The sequence below is a fragment of the Rattus norvegicus genome, chromosome 19, assembly GCF_036323735.1.
Source record: "Rattus norvegicus strain BN/NHsdMcwi chromosome 19, GRCr8, whole genome shotgun sequence".
NCBI lineage: Eukaryota > Metazoa > Chordata > Mammalia > Rodentia > Muridae > Rattus > Rattus norvegicus.
The window spans coordinates 74,068,860-74,087,758 of NC_086037.1; the positions used below are offsets into that span (position 1 = coordinate 74,068,860).

The 18,899-nt window shown below is 40.6% G+C and overlaps 2 protein-coding genes and 1 long non-coding RNA gene across 56 annotated transcripts in view; 2 read left to right on the forward strand and 1 right to left on the reverse strand.

Moving 5' to 3' along the window:
* The window catches only part of Ccdc7a (coiled-coil domain containing 7A), a 410,765-nt gene extending 408,125 nt beyond the window's left edge, over positions 1-2,640 (reverse strand). For 28 of the 51 annotated variants that reach the window (XM_063278233.1, XM_063278227.1, XM_063278226.1 and 25 more), the window contains exons 1-2: positions 2,360-2,635; positions 40-158 (exon numbers count right to left, since the gene is read on the reverse strand). The gene's annotated coding sequence lies outside the window, so the exon portion shown is untranslated. Of the gene's footprint in view, positions 1-39; positions 159-2,359 lie in introns of all 51 variants that reach the window. The other 23 variants (XM_063278213.1, XM_063278250.1, XM_063278248.1 and 20 more) reach the window with 4 other exon arrangements.
* Positions 2,303-7,584, forward strand: LOC134483667 (uncharacterized). The gene is made up of 3 exons (XR_010060539.1): positions 2,303-2,911; positions 4,901-5,017; positions 7,445-7,584. It is a non-coding gene; the product is annotated as an uncharacterized LOC134483667 (long non-coding RNA).
* Positions 7,585-10,679: 3,095 nt separating this feature from the next.
* Ccdc7b (coiled-coil domain containing 7B) overlaps positions 10,680-18,899 on the forward strand; it is a 73,285-nt gene continuing 65,065 nt past the window's right edge. For 2 of the 4 annotated variants that reach the window (XM_039098124.2, XM_039098123.2), the window contains exons 1-3: positions 10,681-10,939; positions 14,522-14,640; positions 17,944-18,267. In XM_039098124.2, the coding sequence (XP_038954052.1) occupies positions 17,995-18,267 (273 nt within the window). In that variant the 5' untranslated portion in view covers positions 10,681-10,939; positions 14,522-14,640; positions 17,944-17,994. Of the gene's footprint in view, positions 10,940-14,521; positions 14,641-17,943; positions 18,268-18,899 lie in introns of all 4 variants that reach the window. The other 2 variants (XM_039098125.2, XM_039098126.2) reach the window with 2 other exon arrangements.

Below are 18,899 nucleotides of genomic sequence, written 5' to 3' on the forward strand. Positions count from 1 at the left end.
GCAACTAGGGGCCATTCTTTTGTCAAGAGGACTACTTACAGTTGTGCTGCAGGATCTGTTATCCCCTCTGTGCCTTCATCGTCTTGAAGGTAAGTTGTGAATTGTATGCCATGTTGGCTTTGTGTGAATGCACTGTGCTCTTAAGGAGGATCTGGATGCTGTCAAGGAAAGTAGAACAAAAAACAAATCTAAACGGGAAACCTCACCTTAGCAAACCCCAAACATAATACAGGAGTATTGAGCAAATGAAATCAACTTTAGAAATGAATGATGATCTGGGCTCTAATACAGTCAGGACCAGCATCACAGAGATGAGTATGCAGATATTTCTGTTGAGTCTCAGTTAAGCATCTCAAAAACAGTGCTAATTTAGGTGCTTGCCCACCACTGGAGAGGGACTTCAAAAGAGTGCAGTTTCCATTAGGAATGCCTTAAACAGTGTTCATCGTATTTTGGAGACAATAAGGAAGACTAGATGTCCAGAATGGAATTTTGGCACAGTGATATGGAGAGTAACCTAAGTAACTAGATTATTCCATTAACTTCGGCCACACCTCAACCTGACGAAAAAAAAAATATTACCCACACAACAAAGTAAGCTTTGCCTGGGAGTCTTGAATAACTCTGAGTGGAAAGTAGGATTTCAAAGATCTGAATTGTCAGCTTCTGCTTCTTTGTTCCTAGTCCCCATTTAATCCCAATTTCAAACTACATAACTCCTGTTGGGGATTTTTCTCAAATCTCCTTCAGGATTTATATGCATGAAAAGTATTCAGCAGATAACTACATTTTCCTTTAAATGTGCTCCAGTGGTTCTCAACCTTCCTAATGTTGCAATGCTTCAATACAGTTGCTCATGTTTTGGTGACCCCCAAAGTTAGAATTATTTTCATGGCTAGTTCATAACTATAATTTTGCTTCTATTGTGAATTGTAAATATTTGATATGCAGGATGTCTGATAGGCAACTCCTATGAAAGTGTCATTCTACCCCCAAAAGTAGGGTCTTGGGCTTTTTTTTCTGTTTGTTTTGTCCTGTTCTGTTTTTTTTATTATTCTATGTTGTTATTTTCTATTTTAGATGCAGGTTCATTTTCTAATGAGAGTAAAAGAAGGGATGTGGATTGGGGTGGATAGGGAAGTGGAAGGATCTGGGAGGAGTTAAGAGATGAAACCCATAATAAGAATACATTGTATGAAAAAATCTATTTTCAATCAAAAATTAGTAGTCCCATAAAATAAATCATTTTTATAAAAGTTTCAAATACTTACTTTCTCAAATAGGTTGGGCATAATTTCTAATGAAGAAAATACTCATTGTTACAATTGTGGACTTAAAATGCAAATAGTTTTTTTGTAGGCTTTTGTGAATATTTCAGCCAACAGAAAACACTTCAGGTAAAAGTTCTAAGAGACACCTTATAAAATTTTAAATATGCACACCCAGTGACAGGGATATACATTTCAAATATGTGTGAGGAAAACAATGAAGCTTGGTGTCTGGAACATGAATGACAGCAGCAATTTCAGGGACTCCAAAGACACCAAAACCTACTTCACTTAAGTCTCCTAGACAACAATTTTCAGAGAGGAAATAGAAGGAACATGAATATAGGAAGTTAAGAGAAATGTAGCTAAAATAGAGAGGCTAATTCCTGTACTACTAGACAGAGTAAAGGTGGTCAAGGGGAGTTTCCTAGTGAGAAAAAGTATCGAGTTTTCATGTTGCTATGGGGTAAAATGAGTTATGCCCCAGATACGCAGAACCTGTGAATGTGTCCTTGTTTGGCATTAGGGCGGTTGAAAATGTCATCAGGTTGAGTTCACATTAGACCAGAACAGGCCCCAATCTCAGCGTTTTCCTATACAAAGTAAAAAAACGGAAACAGACACACAGACAGCAGAATGTCCCTGCATTTGAGGCAGATATTGGCTCATACATGGGTCTCTAAGCTGAAGGAAGTAATGGGTGCAAGCAACCAGCAGAAGTGAGCAGAGCAGCACACACTCGTCTCCCTACAACTCTCTAGGCAAAACCTGCCCTGAAAACACCTGAAGCCTGAGTTTCTAATCTAGGAACTGGGTAGTGATGAACTTCCACTTCAAGCCACAAAGTCTGTGCTACCTTGTTGCACCAGCCTTACGAAACACACACTACAAATGAGCTAATGGGAAGTGGTTTCTGACTGGTGGAGATCCAATAACTGGACAAATACCCCTAAGGAACAAGAAGGGGCCTTAAATATGGCAGCTGTTCCTCGGGACTCATCACTGGGAAAGCTCTTGCAGGAGAGCCGAATGCTCACCTTTACCATTTCAGGAAGTCACCCCTCCCACCCGCTGCCCTCTGAGAGGGGTACCTGCTGAGGCTGTTGGCAGTTGTCTTACTGGGTGACTTGACTTTGGGGAGGCAGGTGGGAATCTATTTGCCTGAGAAAGTTGTAAATCCTGAGTCTCCTAGATCTCTTTGGAAGACGCCAGCAAACTCCCCAGACAACTGCTCTGCCCCAGTACAAACTGACATCTGTGCTGAAAGGGAAAAGTGGGCCTTTGGGCCCCGGGTGGTAACAACGGACCACAGGGCACGCGCCTGGCCCACCCTGATCCCTGGCGCACCGGGGAGCCAAAAAGATCACAAGGCCACAGGGCGTGGCGCGTGGGCTGTGGCTCCCTCATGGATCCCTCATGCCCACTGATGAAGCAAAGACCAAGACCCGAGGATGCAAGCAGCTGCCTCCAGCTCTGCTGCCTTCGTGCCCTGGCAGCTACAAGGAGTCAAGTGTGGGTGCCAGGGATCATGGAAGCCTAGAACATGGAAGCCCCACTTCCGATGTTAAAAAGAAAGCCAACAGAGAGCTTGTGCCGCCTTGTCAGCCAACAAGAAACAGTGATTTTTTTCCAGAGTGGAAGAGGTGAGAGAGTGACAGATCTAGGTTTTCATAGAACACGAAACAAATACATACAGACCAAAGTAAATAAAATAGGTTGAAATGAACTAAAGGAGAGGTGAGGAGAGGTGAGCCATTAAGCAGCTTCTTGTGCTAAAGACTCTCATCAGGAGCACCCTTGGAGTTGCAATGTCATTATGTAATTGTAGGTGTTACCTGTAACAGCTGTTGATATTCTGAGAAAGAAGGGAAGGTGCTTATATGTAGTAGAAAATGAACACAGTCGGGATGATATTGGAATATGAAGTCTGAGGTACCAACAGTGTCACTGACTTGGGGTATGTGCTGATAAATGCTTGTTGATGCATGAATAAGCCAATATTTATGCCAGCTAAAGTACATTAGGTAAAGACAATATTCTGTTTATTTAAGTTTTCTGTGTAAAAAATTTTATTTTTCAAGAACCTTTGGGAGATTCATAGACAAACACTGATCTTTATAACTACAAATGTAGCAGTTCAATTATCAATATAAAGCTTAAGCTGCTTGAGTATAAGTATTATTTATTAAGTATATTGGGAAACACCTGAAAAGAACCTAGAGTTTCTGGGTCTGAAGTCTGGTGGTGAAGAGAGGTAATATGGCTTTTCCTTGCCTCATCCCGAGTTTATTAGCTATGAGAGAAGATGAAAAGAGTTGAACTTATGTGCTAGGATGATGTATAACAACTGCATAGCCTGTCCCAAGGTCGTGAACTTCTAACGTCATTGAAGAGGTGTCTGCCCTGTTAGAATTTCCGCTGTATTTACTCAACAGCTTTTAGTGCCCTTGAAAACTTGCTTTTGTTGAAAATATTAAGACATGCTAGCCTATTTCCTTTGACTTATAGAAATGTGTTATAATATACTGGGTTGAGGAGTCATGCCTCTTATCTCAGCATTCAGGAGGCTGAGACAAAAGAATTTCCCTGACTTTGAAGCTGGCCTAGGTTACATAGTAAGCTCAAAGCCAGCATTGGGTATAGAGTATAACCTAATCTCAAAAGACCAAACCAATTTGTAAAGTTCGTTGTCAAGGATGCTGTTGGTGATATTAATTCTTCTGAGCTTACTCTATAATTGACAAGCTTGATATAACTCACTACTCCTTAGTAACAAGGCAGTAGGGTAAGCAGAAGTATAAACATAAAACCTATAGGTCGAGGTATAGCCCAGGGAGGGGGAAGCAGTGATTGTACACAATTAAGGAGCACGGTATGATATATTGTTACTTTCACATACAGGAAACTCATAGTTAATGCCAGTTACTGGATAAGTTGTACAAATGTATGGACTGGAAACAGTTCTGGAGCCCAGGAATGTCTATAGACATTTTCTGAGGCAACCATCATCTCCCTTGGGTCCTTTTGTTTTCTACTACTCTTTTCTTAAAGTACAAAGAGAAATAAATGGCCTTATTTTAATGGTATTCAAAGGGACGTCTGTATAATGACACAAGAAGAATTCTGCTTTTATGGGAAGAATCCTCGCTGTCAGCATAAGGCTAACACTAATCTACAAAACTACAAAAGCTGCAATTCAGAAGTACAAAGCAGAAGGGAACAACACTAATGCCCTTCTTCAAAATTTTCCTTTACTCATTCTGGCAGAAATAGACATTGTTAGAGGGTCACCCAGAGAAGACTCATTTTGTTGTTTTGTTTTATTTTCCTATTAAGATGAATTTTCAAAATATAAAAGGAAGGGTTGAAAAAAACTAAGCATTGCCTGTCCTTAATAAGAACTATGTTAGGAAAGTACAGTGAAGGTTGCATAAAAAGAGTGTGAAAAATAGTCAATACTATGCTACTACCATGCTAAAACTGCTTCAGAAAATGTAATTTGCAATGTATATCAAATAAGAACTAAAATAGATGAGACCATATTTATTGTCTATTAGTGGCTCATATCAGTTTAAGGCTATAAAGCTATATTTTTCTCCATTAAAGAAGCTAATCCTATTTTTTAATTGAAGGAGAAGAACTAAAATTAATATGGATGGCTGTTATCTCAAGGAAACCAGCTCTTCATTTTAAGTCAGAATAATAGAAAAGAACTGTGTCGATACTTTGGCATCAACAGGCTACGGCAGGTAAGAGATAAATAAAAGAAATGCAGTCTTCAGACTATACATGGACTGACCCTGGGCTCCAACCTCATAGGTAGCAATGAATATCCTAGTAAGAGCACCAGTGGAAGGGGAAGCTCTTGGTCCTGCCAAGACTGAACCCCCAGTGAACAGGATTGTTGGGGGGAGGGCGGTAATGGGGGGGATGGGGAGGGGAACACCCATAGAGTAGGGGAGGGGGGGTTAGGGGGCTGTTGGCCAGGAAACTGGGAAAGGGAATAACACTCGAAATGTAAATAAGAAATACCCAAGTTAATAAAGATGGGGGAAAAAAAAGAAATGCAGTCTCTCTGTAGAATGACTTGATACTTATAGACTACTCCTAAAAACCACCTTTAAACCACCTGGATAAACCAACAACTGATTATTTCTTGAAAGACAAACTCTATAGTTATTCATTAAGAACTACAAAATACTTGTTCGTGAAATAATGAGGATTGTGATGTTTACTGAACATGTGTTAACCAACTAAAATTTCCTCAGTGCAAAGCAAGAATTATGTTGGAAATTGGTCTGAACTGTTTGGGTAAATTCAAAGGGAACTCTATCCATAATCTATGTATAAAGTAAAAGATAACTCAAAGCAGCATCTCTATTGGGAAGAGGAAATAGATGATGGGGTGATCAAAACGAACCAATGTTCTTGTAGTAGTCATAGACTATCTCACCAAATCCTTAGTACAAGGCTTGGGAAACCTCCCTTTGAGTTTTTATTTGGAGGTATTTAAGAGGTTCCCAAAACAAAATGGTATTTCTGTTTCCCTTGGTTGTCTAAAAACATTGAAGGTAAGACCCTATTTTCAGAAAACACCACACACTGCAGACATAGAACTTAGAGAAATCAAGCTATAACTGATGTGGCAGCCTCCTCTCATAGTATCAGATATGAAATTGACCAAGAGAGAAAAGCAATCAATATTCCTACCTAGATATTGTAAGCGAAGGGTGTTGGGTGTACCTGGAAGAGAATGGGGGACAAGAGACACGAAGAAGGACGCCAAGACAAGAGTCTGATCAAGGCAACAATTTTATTTTTCCCCAAGGCTGAATTTATACCATAACCTGGGTAACAGAGGGAGGGGGGAAGTGTGAAACATTTACGCAGGCCAAGGACACAGTATTCGTGTGGTCAGAGAATCGGCTGATGTTGACAGGATGTCAGAAAGGTCACAGGTTTGTCATATTATTAGTCAGCAGGAGAACTTTATCATATTATTATTTATCTTGACCACCAGGTTTGTATTAGTCTTCTGCAGCTGGCTGGGGATTTTCCATGAACCTAGTCATACTTAATTCTAACCATAATAAAAACATCAACAATGGAGGGCTTCAAGGGCATCATTCCCAACAAAATATAAAGCCTAGAGCCACAGCAATGACCAGCTTGTTAAGATGTACCAATAAGTGGCACTATTACCTTGGTGGTAACCAGTAGCTATCTAATTGGACTGTACAGTGGGAATGAATTTGTGCCTGGTACTGTAAGCCTAGTCAACCGTCTGTGGCTAGAGGGGTCATAGACGCTACAGGAGAAACGACTATCATTGTCCTAAACCAACATAGTTCTTAACTGTATTCTAAAGATATAACCTTATGGCCACATGTAATGGTAGCTCTCACCCTTCATCAAAGGAGCTCCTTTTGAGGCAGATGAAAACTATTACAAATACTGATCAAAGTGCAAAGAATAAGTGACCACGAGATATGCTCCCCCAACTGGAACATCTGCAGTGCAAACCCTAGACCTATGGCTCATGGAGCATCACAGAACAAGCAGAAGGAGCTAAAGGACCATGATGCTGTCTACTGTAAGATAGTGGCTTTTACACATGAAAGGGAAATGACATCTATGAAATCTCCACAATTCTGGCTGTCTAAATAAAATCTGCATAATGATAACAACAGTCAACATGCCAATGCCAATGGGAGAAATTTCGTACGATACATTGGTAGGTGAACTACAGCCAATCCATGGTTACTAAGAAACAGTTTTCTCCAGAGAATGGACCATGATATGTTATCCAATCCTTAAGCATTTAGCCCTAAACACATGTACATAGGAACACCTCTAAATTAACTCAGTATGTTGTAATCTATATGTAGCAATAATAATTAACTAAGAGGTGATAAATTTGAGAGGGTGTTGAGGTATTCAGGAAAAGCTGAGAGAGAGTGTGGTGGAAGTTATATAAATACAGAATGCATGAATGAAAAACTCTCAAAAAAATAAGACATTTAAAATTATTTGATTTTTCTATTTTTATTTATTTATTTATTTATTTATTTATTTATTTATTTATTTTTACACTCCAGATTTGATTCTCTCCCCGGTCCACTCCCCCCCCCAAAGGTTCCATCCCCACCCCGCACTTCCCCCTCCTGTCTCCACAGGATGTCCCCACCCCACCAGACCTCTGAACTCCCAGGACCACCAGTCTCTTGAGGGTTAGGTACATCTTCTCTGACTGAACTCAGACCTGGAGTCCTCTGCTGCACACGTGTTGGAGGCCTCATCTCAGCTGGTGTATGCTGCCTGGTTAGTGATCCAGTGTCTAAGAGATCTTATGGGTGCAGGTTAATTGCTACTGCTGGTGCTCCTAGTGGGTTGCTTTCCTCCTTAGCTTCCTCCAGCATTTCCCAAATTCAAACTGACAGTTCAGCAGCTTCTGTTTGTTGGTTGGGTGCACATATCTGCATCTGACTCTTTCAGCTGCTTGTTGGGTCTTTTGGAGAGCAGCCATGGTAGGTCCATTTTTGTGAACACCCCATAGCTTCAGGTCTTGGGGCCTCCCCTTGAGCTGGATCCCACTTTGGGCCTGTCACTGGACCTTCTTTTCCTCAGGCTCTTCCCTATTTCCATCCCTGCATGTCTTTTCAACAGGAAGAATTATGGGTCAGAGCTTTGACTGTGGGATAGCAACCCCATCCCTCACTTGGTGCCCTGTCTTACTGCTGGAAGTGGATTCAATAAGTTCCCTCTCCCCACTGTAGGGGCTTTCGTCCTAGATCCCCCCTTTGAGTCCCGAGAGTCTCTCACTTCCCAGGTCTCTGAGGGTCTTCCCAACCTCCTTCCTCCCCAGGTTCCCTGTTTCCATTCTTTCTGCTGGCCCTCAGGACTTCAAAGTTAATAATTCTTTGAGGTTCTGAGCTTATTACAAAACCTTAAGAGTTGTATCCTGTGCTTTCTGTGTTACTCACCTCACATTAACCAAGGAACCATTTTAACCACTTTGTGAATTACATATCCATTTATTCCTGTTTGAATCTTTTCTCATAAGTTTGTCATTGAAAGAAAAAAGTATAAGGAAGTTTGTCCACAAATACCCCATGGACAATGATAATACCAAAGATCACAACTAAGGAAAGTTAATTCCCCAGGTCTCTGAATGCATCTGAACTTAAGCTGCCATCTTCCAAAAATAAACATGTTAATACTTCTGTGAAAAGAATGCGGGAAAGTTTTTATTAAAGTAGATATTCAAAATACTAATGAAAATTCTCATGGTGGCTCACAACTTTAATGAAGCACTTGAGAGGCAGAGGCAGCCTGGATTGCATGATGAATTACAAGCCACCACAGAGGTACATAAACACACTGTTTGAAACAGCAACGAACCAAGCACCTAATGGAGCAGACTGGCTGTATGAAAACATGAAGAGAGCTCTATAAGATACTTCCAAACATTGAAGCTGAGAATAAATACTCATGATACACAAAACCACGTGTCATCTAAACATGAAAATATAAAATTTAAAACTAGACATATGAGAATATCAATGCTGATAAGTGAGATAAACAGATAAAACTCTAAGCTCCACTTTTCTAAAAAAAAAGACATAGACATAATTTTTTTCAGAAAGACATAAAATGAATAATAATGCAGAAAGTCCCAAAGAATACAACAAACACAGAGAGATCAAAAAACAGATATAGAAAAAGAATGACAGTGACTGCAGCATTTGACCGAGAATTAATAGAACTGTGCAAAGTTGCTAGACTGGCTTGAGGATTCTCACTGTTTCCAGCTTATAAGTTTATATCTCTTATATAGTAATTGGCACTAACAGTCAGGCTCCTTTATGTGAGAGTAACAATATATCATACCGTGCTCCTTAATTGTGTACAATCACTGCTTCCCCCTCCCTGGGCTATACCTCGACCTACAGGTTTTATGTTTATACTTCTGCTTACCCTACTGCCTTGTTACTAAGGAGTAGTGAGTTATATCAAGCTTGTCAATTATAGAGTAAGCTCAGAAGAATTAATATCACCAACAGCATCCTTGACAACGAACTTTACAAATTGGTTTGGTCTTTTGAGATTAGGTTATACTCTATACCCAATGCTGGCTTTGAGCTTACTATGTAACCTAGGCCAGCTTCAAAGTCAGGGAAATTCTTTTGTCTCAGCCTCCTGAATGCTGAGATAAGAGGCATGACTCCTCAACCCAGTATATTATAACACATTTCTATAAGTCAAAGGAAATAGGCTAGCATGTCTTAATATTTTCAACAAAAGCAAGTTTTCAAGGGCACTAAAAGCTGTTGAGTAAATACAGCGGAAATTCTAACAGGGCAGACACCTCTTCAATGACGTTAGAAGTTCACGACCTTGGGACAGGCTATGCAGTTGTTATACATCATCCTAGCACATAAGTTCAACTCTTTTCATCTTCTCTCATAGCTAATAAACTCGGGATGAGGCAAGGAAAAGCCATATTACCTCTCTTCACCACCAGACTTCAGACCCAGAAACTCTAGGTTCTTTTCAGGTGTTTCCCAATATACTTAATAAATAATACTTATACTCAAGCAGCTTAAGCTTTATATTGATAATTGAACTGCTACATTTGTAGTTATAAAGATCAGTGTTTGTCTATGAATCTCCCAAAGGTTCTTGAAAAATAAAATTTTTTACACAGAAAACTTAAATAAACAGAATATTGTCTTTACCTAATGTACTTTAGCTGGCATAAATATTGGCTTATTCATGCATCAACAAGCATTTATCAGCACATACCCCAAGTCAGTGACACTGTTGGTACCTCAGACTTCATATTCCAATATCATCCCGACTGTGTTCATTTTCTACTACATATAAGCACCTTCCCTTCTTTCTCAGAATATCAACAGCTGTTACAGGTAACACCTACAATTACATAATGACATTGCAACTCCAAGGGTGCTCCTGATGAGAGTCTTTAGCACAAGAAGCTGCTTAATGGCTCACCTCTCCTCACCTCTCCTTTAGTTCATTTCAACCTATTTTATTTACTTTGGTCTGTATGTATTTGTTTCGTGTTCTATGAAAACCTAGATCTGTCACTCTCTCACCTCTTCCACTCTGGAAAAAAATCACTGTTTCTTGTTGGCTGACAAGGCGGCACAAGCTCTCTGTTGGCTTTCTTTTTAACATCGGAAGTGGGGCTTCCATGTTCTAGGCTTCCATGATCCCTGGCACCCACACTTGACTCCTTGTAGCTGCCAGGGCACGAAGGCAGCAGAGCTGGAGGCAGCTGCTTGCATCCTCGGGTCTTGGTCTTTGCTTCATCAGTGGGCATGAGGGATCCATGAGGGAGCCACAGCCCACGCGCCACGCCCTGTGGCCTTGTGATCTTTTTGGCTCCCCGGTGCGCCAGGGATCAGGGTGGGCCAGGCGCGTGCCCTGTGGTCCGTTGTTACCACCCGGGGCCCAAAGGCCCACTTTTCCCTTTCAGCACAGATGTCAGTTTGTACTGGGGCAGAGCAGTTGTCTGGGGAGTTTGCTGGCGTCTTCCAAAGAGATCTAGGAGACTCAGGATTTACAACTTTCTCAGGCAAATAGATTCCCACCTGCCTCCCCAAAGTCAAGTCACCCAGTAAGACAACTGCCAACAGCCTCAGCAGGTACCCCTCTCAGAGGGCAGCGGGTGGGAGGGGTGACTTCCTGAAATGGTAAAGGTGAGCATTCGGCTCTCCTGCAAGAGCTTTCCCAGTGATGAGTCCCGAGGAACAGCTGCCATATTTAAGGCCCCTTCTTGTTCCTTAGGGGTATTTGTCCAGTTATTGGATCTCCACCAGTCAGAAACCACTTCCCATTAGCTCATTTGTAGTGTGTGTTTCGTAAGGCTGGTGCAACAAGGTAGCACAGACTTTGTGGCTTGAAGTGGAAGTTCATCACTACCCAGTTCCTAGATTAGAAACTCAGGCTTCAGGTGTTTTCAGGGCAGGTTTTGCCTAGAGAGTTGTAGGGAGACGAGTGTGTGCTGCTCTGCTCACTTCTGCTGGTTGCTTGCACCCATTACTTCCTTCAGCTTAGAGACCCATGTATGAGCCAATATCTGCCTCAAATGCAGGGACATTCTGCTGTCTGTGTGTCTGTTTCCGTTTTTTTACTTTGTATAGGAAAACGCTGAGATTGGGGCCTGTTCTGGTCTAATGTGAACTCAACCTGATGACATTTTCAACCGCCCTAATGCCAAACAAGGACACATTCACAGGTTCTGCGTATCTGGGGCATAACTCATTTTACCCCATAGCAACATGAAAACTCGATACTTTTTCTCACTAGGAAACTCCCCTTGACCACCTTTACTCTGTCTAGTAGTACAGGAATTAGCCTCTCTATTTTAGCTACATTTCTCTTAACTTCCTATATTCATGTTCCTTCTATTTCCTCTCTGAAAATTGTTGTCTAGGAGACTTAAGTGAAGTAGGTTTTGGTGTCTTTGGAGTCCCTGAAATTGCTGCTGTCATTCATGTTCCAGACACCAAGCTTCATTGTTTTCCTCACACATATTTGAAATGTATATCCCTGTCACTGGGTGTGCATATTTAAAATTTTATAAGGTGTCTCTTAGAACTTTTACCTGAAGTGTTTTCTGTTGGCTGAAATATGCACAAAAGCCTACAAAAAAACTATTTGCATTTTAAGTCCACAATTGTAACAATGAGTATTTTCTTCATTAGAAATTATGCCCAACCTATTTGAGAAAGTAAGTATTTGAAACTTTTATAAAAATGATTTACTTTATGAGACTACTAATTTTTGATTGAAAATAGATTTTTTTCATACAAAATATTCTTATCATGGGTTTCCTCCCATAACTCTTCCCAGATCCTCCCACTTTTCCATCCACTGGAATACACATCCCTTCCTTTCACTCTCAATAGAAAATGAACCTGCGAGTCAAATAACCCTATTAAACAATGGGGTTCAGAACTGAACAAAGAATTCACAGCTGAGGAATGCTGAATGGCTGAGAAACACCTAAAGAAATGTTCAACATCTTTAGTCATGAGGGAAATGCAAATCAAAACAACCCTGAGATTTCACCTCACACCAGTGAGAATGGCTAAGATCAAAAACTCAGGTGACAGCAGATGCTGGCGAGGATGTGGAGAAAGAGGAACACTCCTCCATTGTTGGTGGGATTGCAGACTGGTACAACCATTCTGGAAATCAGTCTGGAGGTTCCTCAGAAAATTGGACTTTGAACTACCTGAGGATCCAGCTACACCTCTCTTGGGCATATACCCACAAGGTCCCCCAACATATAAAAAAGACACGTGCTCCACTATGTTCATAGCAGCCTTATTTATAATAGCCAGAAGCTGGAAAGAACCCAGATGCCCTTCAAGAGAGGAATGGATACAGAAAATGTGGTACATCTACACAATGGAATATTACTCAGATATCAAAAACAATGACTTTATGAAATTCATAGGCAAATGGTTGGAACTGGAAAATATCATCCTGAGTGAGGTAACCCAATCACAGAAAAACACAAATGGTATATACTCATTGATAAGTGGCTATTAGCCCAAATGCTTGAATTACCCTAGATGCGTAGAACACATGAAACTCAAGACGGATGATCAAAATGTGAATGCTTCACTCCTTCTTTAAAAGGGAGTACAAGAATACCCTTGGCAGGGAATAGAGAAGCAAAGATTAAAACAGAGACAGAAGGAACACCCATTCAGAGCCTGCCCTTCATGTGGCCCACACATATACAACCACCCAATTAGACAAGATGGATGAAGCAAAGAAGTGCAGGCCGACAGGAGCCGGATGTAGATCTCTCCTGAGAGACACAGCCAGAATACAGCTAATACAGAGGCGAATGCCAGCAGCAAACCACTGAACTGAGAATAGGTCCCCCGTTGAAGGAATCAGAGAAAGAACTGGAAGAGCTTGAAGGGGCTCCAGACCCCATGTGAACAACCATGCCAACCAACCAGAGCTTCCAGGGACTAAGCCACTACCTAAAGACTATACATGGACTGACCCTGGACTCTGACCTCATAGGTAGCAGTGAATATCCTAGTAAGAGCACCAGTGGAAGGGGAAGCCCTTGGTCCTGCTAAGACTGAACCCCCAGTGAACATGATTGTTGGGGGGACGGCGGCAATGGGAGGAGGGTGGGGAGGGAAACACCCATAAAGAAGGGGAGAGGGAGGGATTAGGGGGATGTTTGCCCGGAAACCGGGAAAGGGAATAACATTCAAATGTAAATAAGAAATACTCAAGGTAATAAAAAAAAAAGAAAAGTAAAAAAAAAAAGAAAATGAACATAGATAACAACATAGAATAATAAAAAGAACAGAACAGGACAAAACAAACAGAAAAAAAAGCCGAAGACCCTACTTTTGGGAATAGAATGACCCTTTCATAGGAGTTGCCTATCAGACATCCTGCATATCAAATATTTACAATTCACAATAGAAGCAAAATTATAGTTATGAACTAGCCATGAAAATAATTCTAACTTTGGGGGTCACCACAACATGAGCAACTGTATTGAAGCATTGCAACATTAGGAAGGTTGAGAACCACTGGAGCACATGTAAGGGAAATGTAGTTATCTGCTGAATACTTTTCATGCATATAAATCCTGAAGGAGATTTGAGAAAAATCCCCAACAGGAGTTATGTAGTTTGAAATTGGGATTAAATGGGGACTAGGAACAAAGAAGCAGAAGCTGACAATTCAGATCTTTGAAATCCTACTTTCCACTCAGAGTTATTCAAGACTCCCAGGCAAAGCTTACTTTGTTGTGTGGGTAATATTTTTTTTTTCGTCAGGTTGAGGTGTGGCCGAAGTTAATGGAATAATCTAGTTACTTAGGTTACTCTCCATATCACTGTGCCAAAATTCCATTCTGGACATCTAGTCTTCCTTATTGTCTCCAAAATACGATGAACACTGTTTAAGGCATTCCTAATGGAAACTGCACTCTTTTGAAGTCCCTCTCCAGTGGTGGGCAAGCACCTAAATTAGCACTGTTTTTGAGATGCTTAACTGAGACTCAACAGAAATATCTGCATACTCATCTCTGTGATGCTGGTCCTGACTGTATTAGAGCCCAGATCATCATTCATTTCTAAAGTTGATTTCATTTGCTCAATACTCCTGTATTATGTTTGGGGTTTGCTAAGGTGAGGTTTCCCGTTTAGATTTGTTTTTTGTTCTACTTTCCTTGACAGCATCCAGATCCTCCTTAAGAGCACAGTGCATTCACACAAAGCCAACATGGCATACAATTCACAACTTACCTTCAAGACGATGAAGGCACAGAGGGGATAACAGATCCTGCAGCACAACTGTAAGTAGTCCTCTTGACAAAAGAATGGCCCCTAGTTGCATGGGAATGAATCTTCTTCCTCTCTTGAGTTGTTCTGTGGCCAATGTCAGAGGCTCAGGATTAAGCAGAGAGGAACCATCTGTGGGGTAGCTTATCGAAGTGAGCTCTGTGTGATTCTTTTTCATCTTCTTGGAGAGTTGAGTAGAGATACCAGGTTCGTACCTCGCATCCAGTTGTCTGGCTGACTTGGAGCTGCCTTTCAGGAGGGAAAATCCTGAACTGGATCTGTCTGAACTCCCATTCAGGGGTGAGACTGACTAGATTCCCTGGAAGCTGGAAAATGGAGCCCAGGGAAACTGGACCGCAGATGGGTGGGGAAGTCACACAGACATGATCAAGGAGTTGGTGATCTGAATGGATAAATCCCTTTGTTTTAAATTAAGAGGATAGGATCAGTTATCTACCAAAGGGGAAAAGAACTAAGCCAAGAATGAATGTCTCAGCCTTTTACTACTGGGAGCGCTGTAGGAGCTGGGGAAGGACACACTTTGGATTGCTGAGACAGAGCTCTCAATGGAGAAGGGAAAGAAGCTTGGTTTTGAATAAGATATAGGAGGGGTTGCAGAGCAAGCAGTGGTAACACCCTAGTCCCTGGCCTGAGAGACAGCAGGAGAGAACTCCCAGCTGCTACAATCCTCACACTGCCTGAATGCCCAGAAAAGGCTGAGGTTAGGAAGCTGATTGGGATTGATCATCTTTTTGTGGCCACTCTCCTGCGTTTGGAAGAGCCCAGTTTAGAACACCAAGCTAAGATGAGCAACCCTGTGACTGGAGAAACTACAACCTTGCTGGCCAGGCTTTGACTCTTGATGATGAGAGGTGACCACCACATGGCCAACTTAAAGTGTTCCTAGTTTGGGGCATCCTAGCCCTGACAAACTGCACAACCTATACAGCCACTTCCACTAGAGCCTTCCTTCAGGCTTTGTTCCTTCAGCACGAGCTCTGACTAAGTTGGTCATGGCAGGGTGCTTGGACTCTAGTCCCAGACCTTAGCTGGTTCATCCTTAGCTTAGGACCACTGAACCTAGTCACAGCTCCTTAGCTGGTTTATTCTTTAAACCACGTTTATTTGTTGGTCCTTAATGAGTTTGAAATTTAGATAACATTTAAAATCTTATGAGAAGAAATATTAAATCAGGGTAGGGGAGGTGGCTCAGTGGTTAAGAGCACTGACTGCTCTTCCTGATGTCCTGAGTTCAATGCCCATCAAGCACATGGTGGCTCACAACCATCTATAATGGGATCTCATGCCCTCTTCTGATGGGTCTGAAAACAGTGACCGTGTACTCAAATACATAAAATATAAGAGAGAAATATTCAATGATACTATTGATTTTCCCATATTGTCTCAATGATATGCTCCATTTTCTGTAAGATTTTGTACTTTCTCTTTTGTTTTGTGTTTTCTTTTCTATTAGTTTTCTGACAATATTTTATCTGTTCTTTTCTTTAAAGATGTATTTATTTATTTTTATTTATATGAGTAAACTGTAGTTATCTTCAGACACAGCAGAAGAGGGCATGAGATGCCATTACAGATGGTTGTGAGCCACCATGTGGTTGCTGGGAATTGAACTCAGGACTCTGGAAGAGCAGTCAGTGCTCTTAACCGCTGAACTATCTCTCCAGCCCCTTATCTGTTCTTTTTAAAGTGTATATTCCGGTACACTTTATGTCTCAGAAATTCATCTTTATTTTTATTTGGAGTGTTTTCCCTATCTGTTTCATCTTTCTTTTCCTTTGGAGCTCTTCCTATCAGTCTGTCAGTATTTACAGACTTCGTGTATCTCTTAGTTTTGCTCTTCATTTCTCTGGTGTTTTCTCTGCTTTGCTTTTGTGTTCCTGCTGCTGTGTATCCTTCCATCTCATCTCCTGTCTTACTAACCTATCTCACGGAATAGTCAGTTATGTGATCCATTTTTATTTGTGCTATTTTCATTTTAAAGCCCCAAATACATCCGTTTATAATGTATAATCACTAGCCTATTTGTGTTGAGTGTAAGACCACAAAGCCACATTATTATATCTTAATTGGGTCACCATATCCACAATCAGCATGGTCTGACACAGGTTTTCACACTCTGTGGGAGGAGATATTGTTCTTAGTCTTAATGAGGTAGCAAAGAAGAAAAACGTTCATGAATGAAAGCTTAAACCTTTCTGATCTGTTTTCTTTACCACACTGTAACTTTTAAAATAATGTTACATATTGAGACATCCATTGTAGGGAGAAAAACAGAATTTTTCTCTTTCTGAAAACAATGTCTTATTTATTGCCTCTGCCTTCTTTCTTCTTCCTGAATCTCCCACACACAAATAAGACTTGAACAGCTTTTCAAAACATATCATGCCTTATTTCCAGAATATTATCTATCTGAACAGTAATGGATACATGTGCTAAAATTTCAAGTCCTAAGTATTTTCACTTATTTCATCACTTACTCATACAAAATGTTATAAAATTTAAACACAAAAATTATAACATTTGGAGCAAATAGTATAGAAAGGAAGCAAGATATACAGAGAAATTGGTCTTTATTGAATTTCCAACTATAATACCTCCTAGCTTTTGAGTTTTCCTGTGACTACTTTCTCTGAGATGAGGTTAATCATTTGCAAAATGGGAATGACAGTGTGTGGAGAGGGTGTGTTTTAACTTAATAATGGGAGTTTCAGTACTCTGTTGTCATGCTTGAGTTTAAATACTTCGTTTTTATTTAGCTTGCCATTCAAAATGGCCAAAAAATATAATGTCAGCTCCTCCCAGAAGAGGTTTGGTGTATATTTCAATTATTTTTATATTTCTGTGACAAATCATCTCACGATGAGTGTCTACTGGAGGTAATTATCTACCTGGATAACGGTTTCAGAGGGTTCAGCAGGTAGTTACTTGGCTTTATGCTTCTGGGCGATGGTAAAGTAAAGCTTTATGATAGGAAGCAGAAAACAGAGGAAATTGGGGACTAGGCATAAAACTTCAAGTCAGCATTCATCTATCAGCTTCTTTCAGCTAAGCCATACCCACTAAAGCTTTTCATCCTACAAAATAGAATCATAATTTGGAAAACAAGTAGCCAATACTTGAGCCTGTACAGAACTGGTTGTATTCACACCATAACAATGTCATCTGAAGAGCCTGCTACAGTACCATAATGATAAAACAACATAGTATATGAATTTCTTGAATATCAATAATTTTGTTGATATACTAAATGAACAGTGTGGGGTTTTCCTTTGAATGTCCTAACATTTTATTCACAGGGAGGTACTGAATTTTTCGCATATAACTTGGAAGCTAAATTAGCCACAAAAATGAAGAGAGCAAATCATCTCTCGACCACTAGTAAGAAGTCAACAGGTGTTCCAGAATTACCTCATAAGAAAGGAAAACTGAATTCATCACATAAGACAAAAGAAAAACATAATGCCAAGCCTACATATGAAAAAATTGAACCAATGGTCCTCAGGTCTCCACCCACAGGAGAGTCAATTGTACGGTATGCCTTGCCAATACCATCAACTATGACGAAAGACTTAGTATCAGATGCTGAAATGGTCAGGAGGATTGCCAAAAACCTGAAGATGGTAAGATACTTGTTGGATCTTCTACTGGTAGAGTTCCCACTATGGTCACTAGCTGGGGCACTTGCTGTTAGGCAACAGGAGAATCAGCTATATTTATAATGGACTCAGTATATTATTATGCCCATGTTAAGATTTATTACATCCTGCACATGAAGAGAAATCAGAAGGAAAATGGGACCAAGGCTATAGATTGTTATCTGAGACATTCTTAGTTCCTCTGGCAGTGAATCATGAAAACGCATATAGAATGTGTTCCAGAGGAAGTCATTAGACAATATCCAGAGTGATGATACCTTAAAGTGGTCTGTCTATGGCTTTACTGCTATGAACAGATACCATGACCAAGACAACTCAATATAAAGGACAACATTTAATTGGGACTGGCTTACAGATTCAGATGTTCAGTCCATTACCATCAAGGCAGAAAGATGGCATCATCCAGGAAGACATGGGGCTGGAGGAACTGAGAGTTTCACCTCTTATTCCAACGGCATCTAGGAGAAGACTGGCTTCCAGGAAGCTATGGTAAAGGTTTTAAAGCCTATGTCCACAGTGACACATATACTCCAACAAGGTCATCCTGTTAATAGTGCCATTCCCTGGATCAAGCCTATACAAACCATCACATGGTC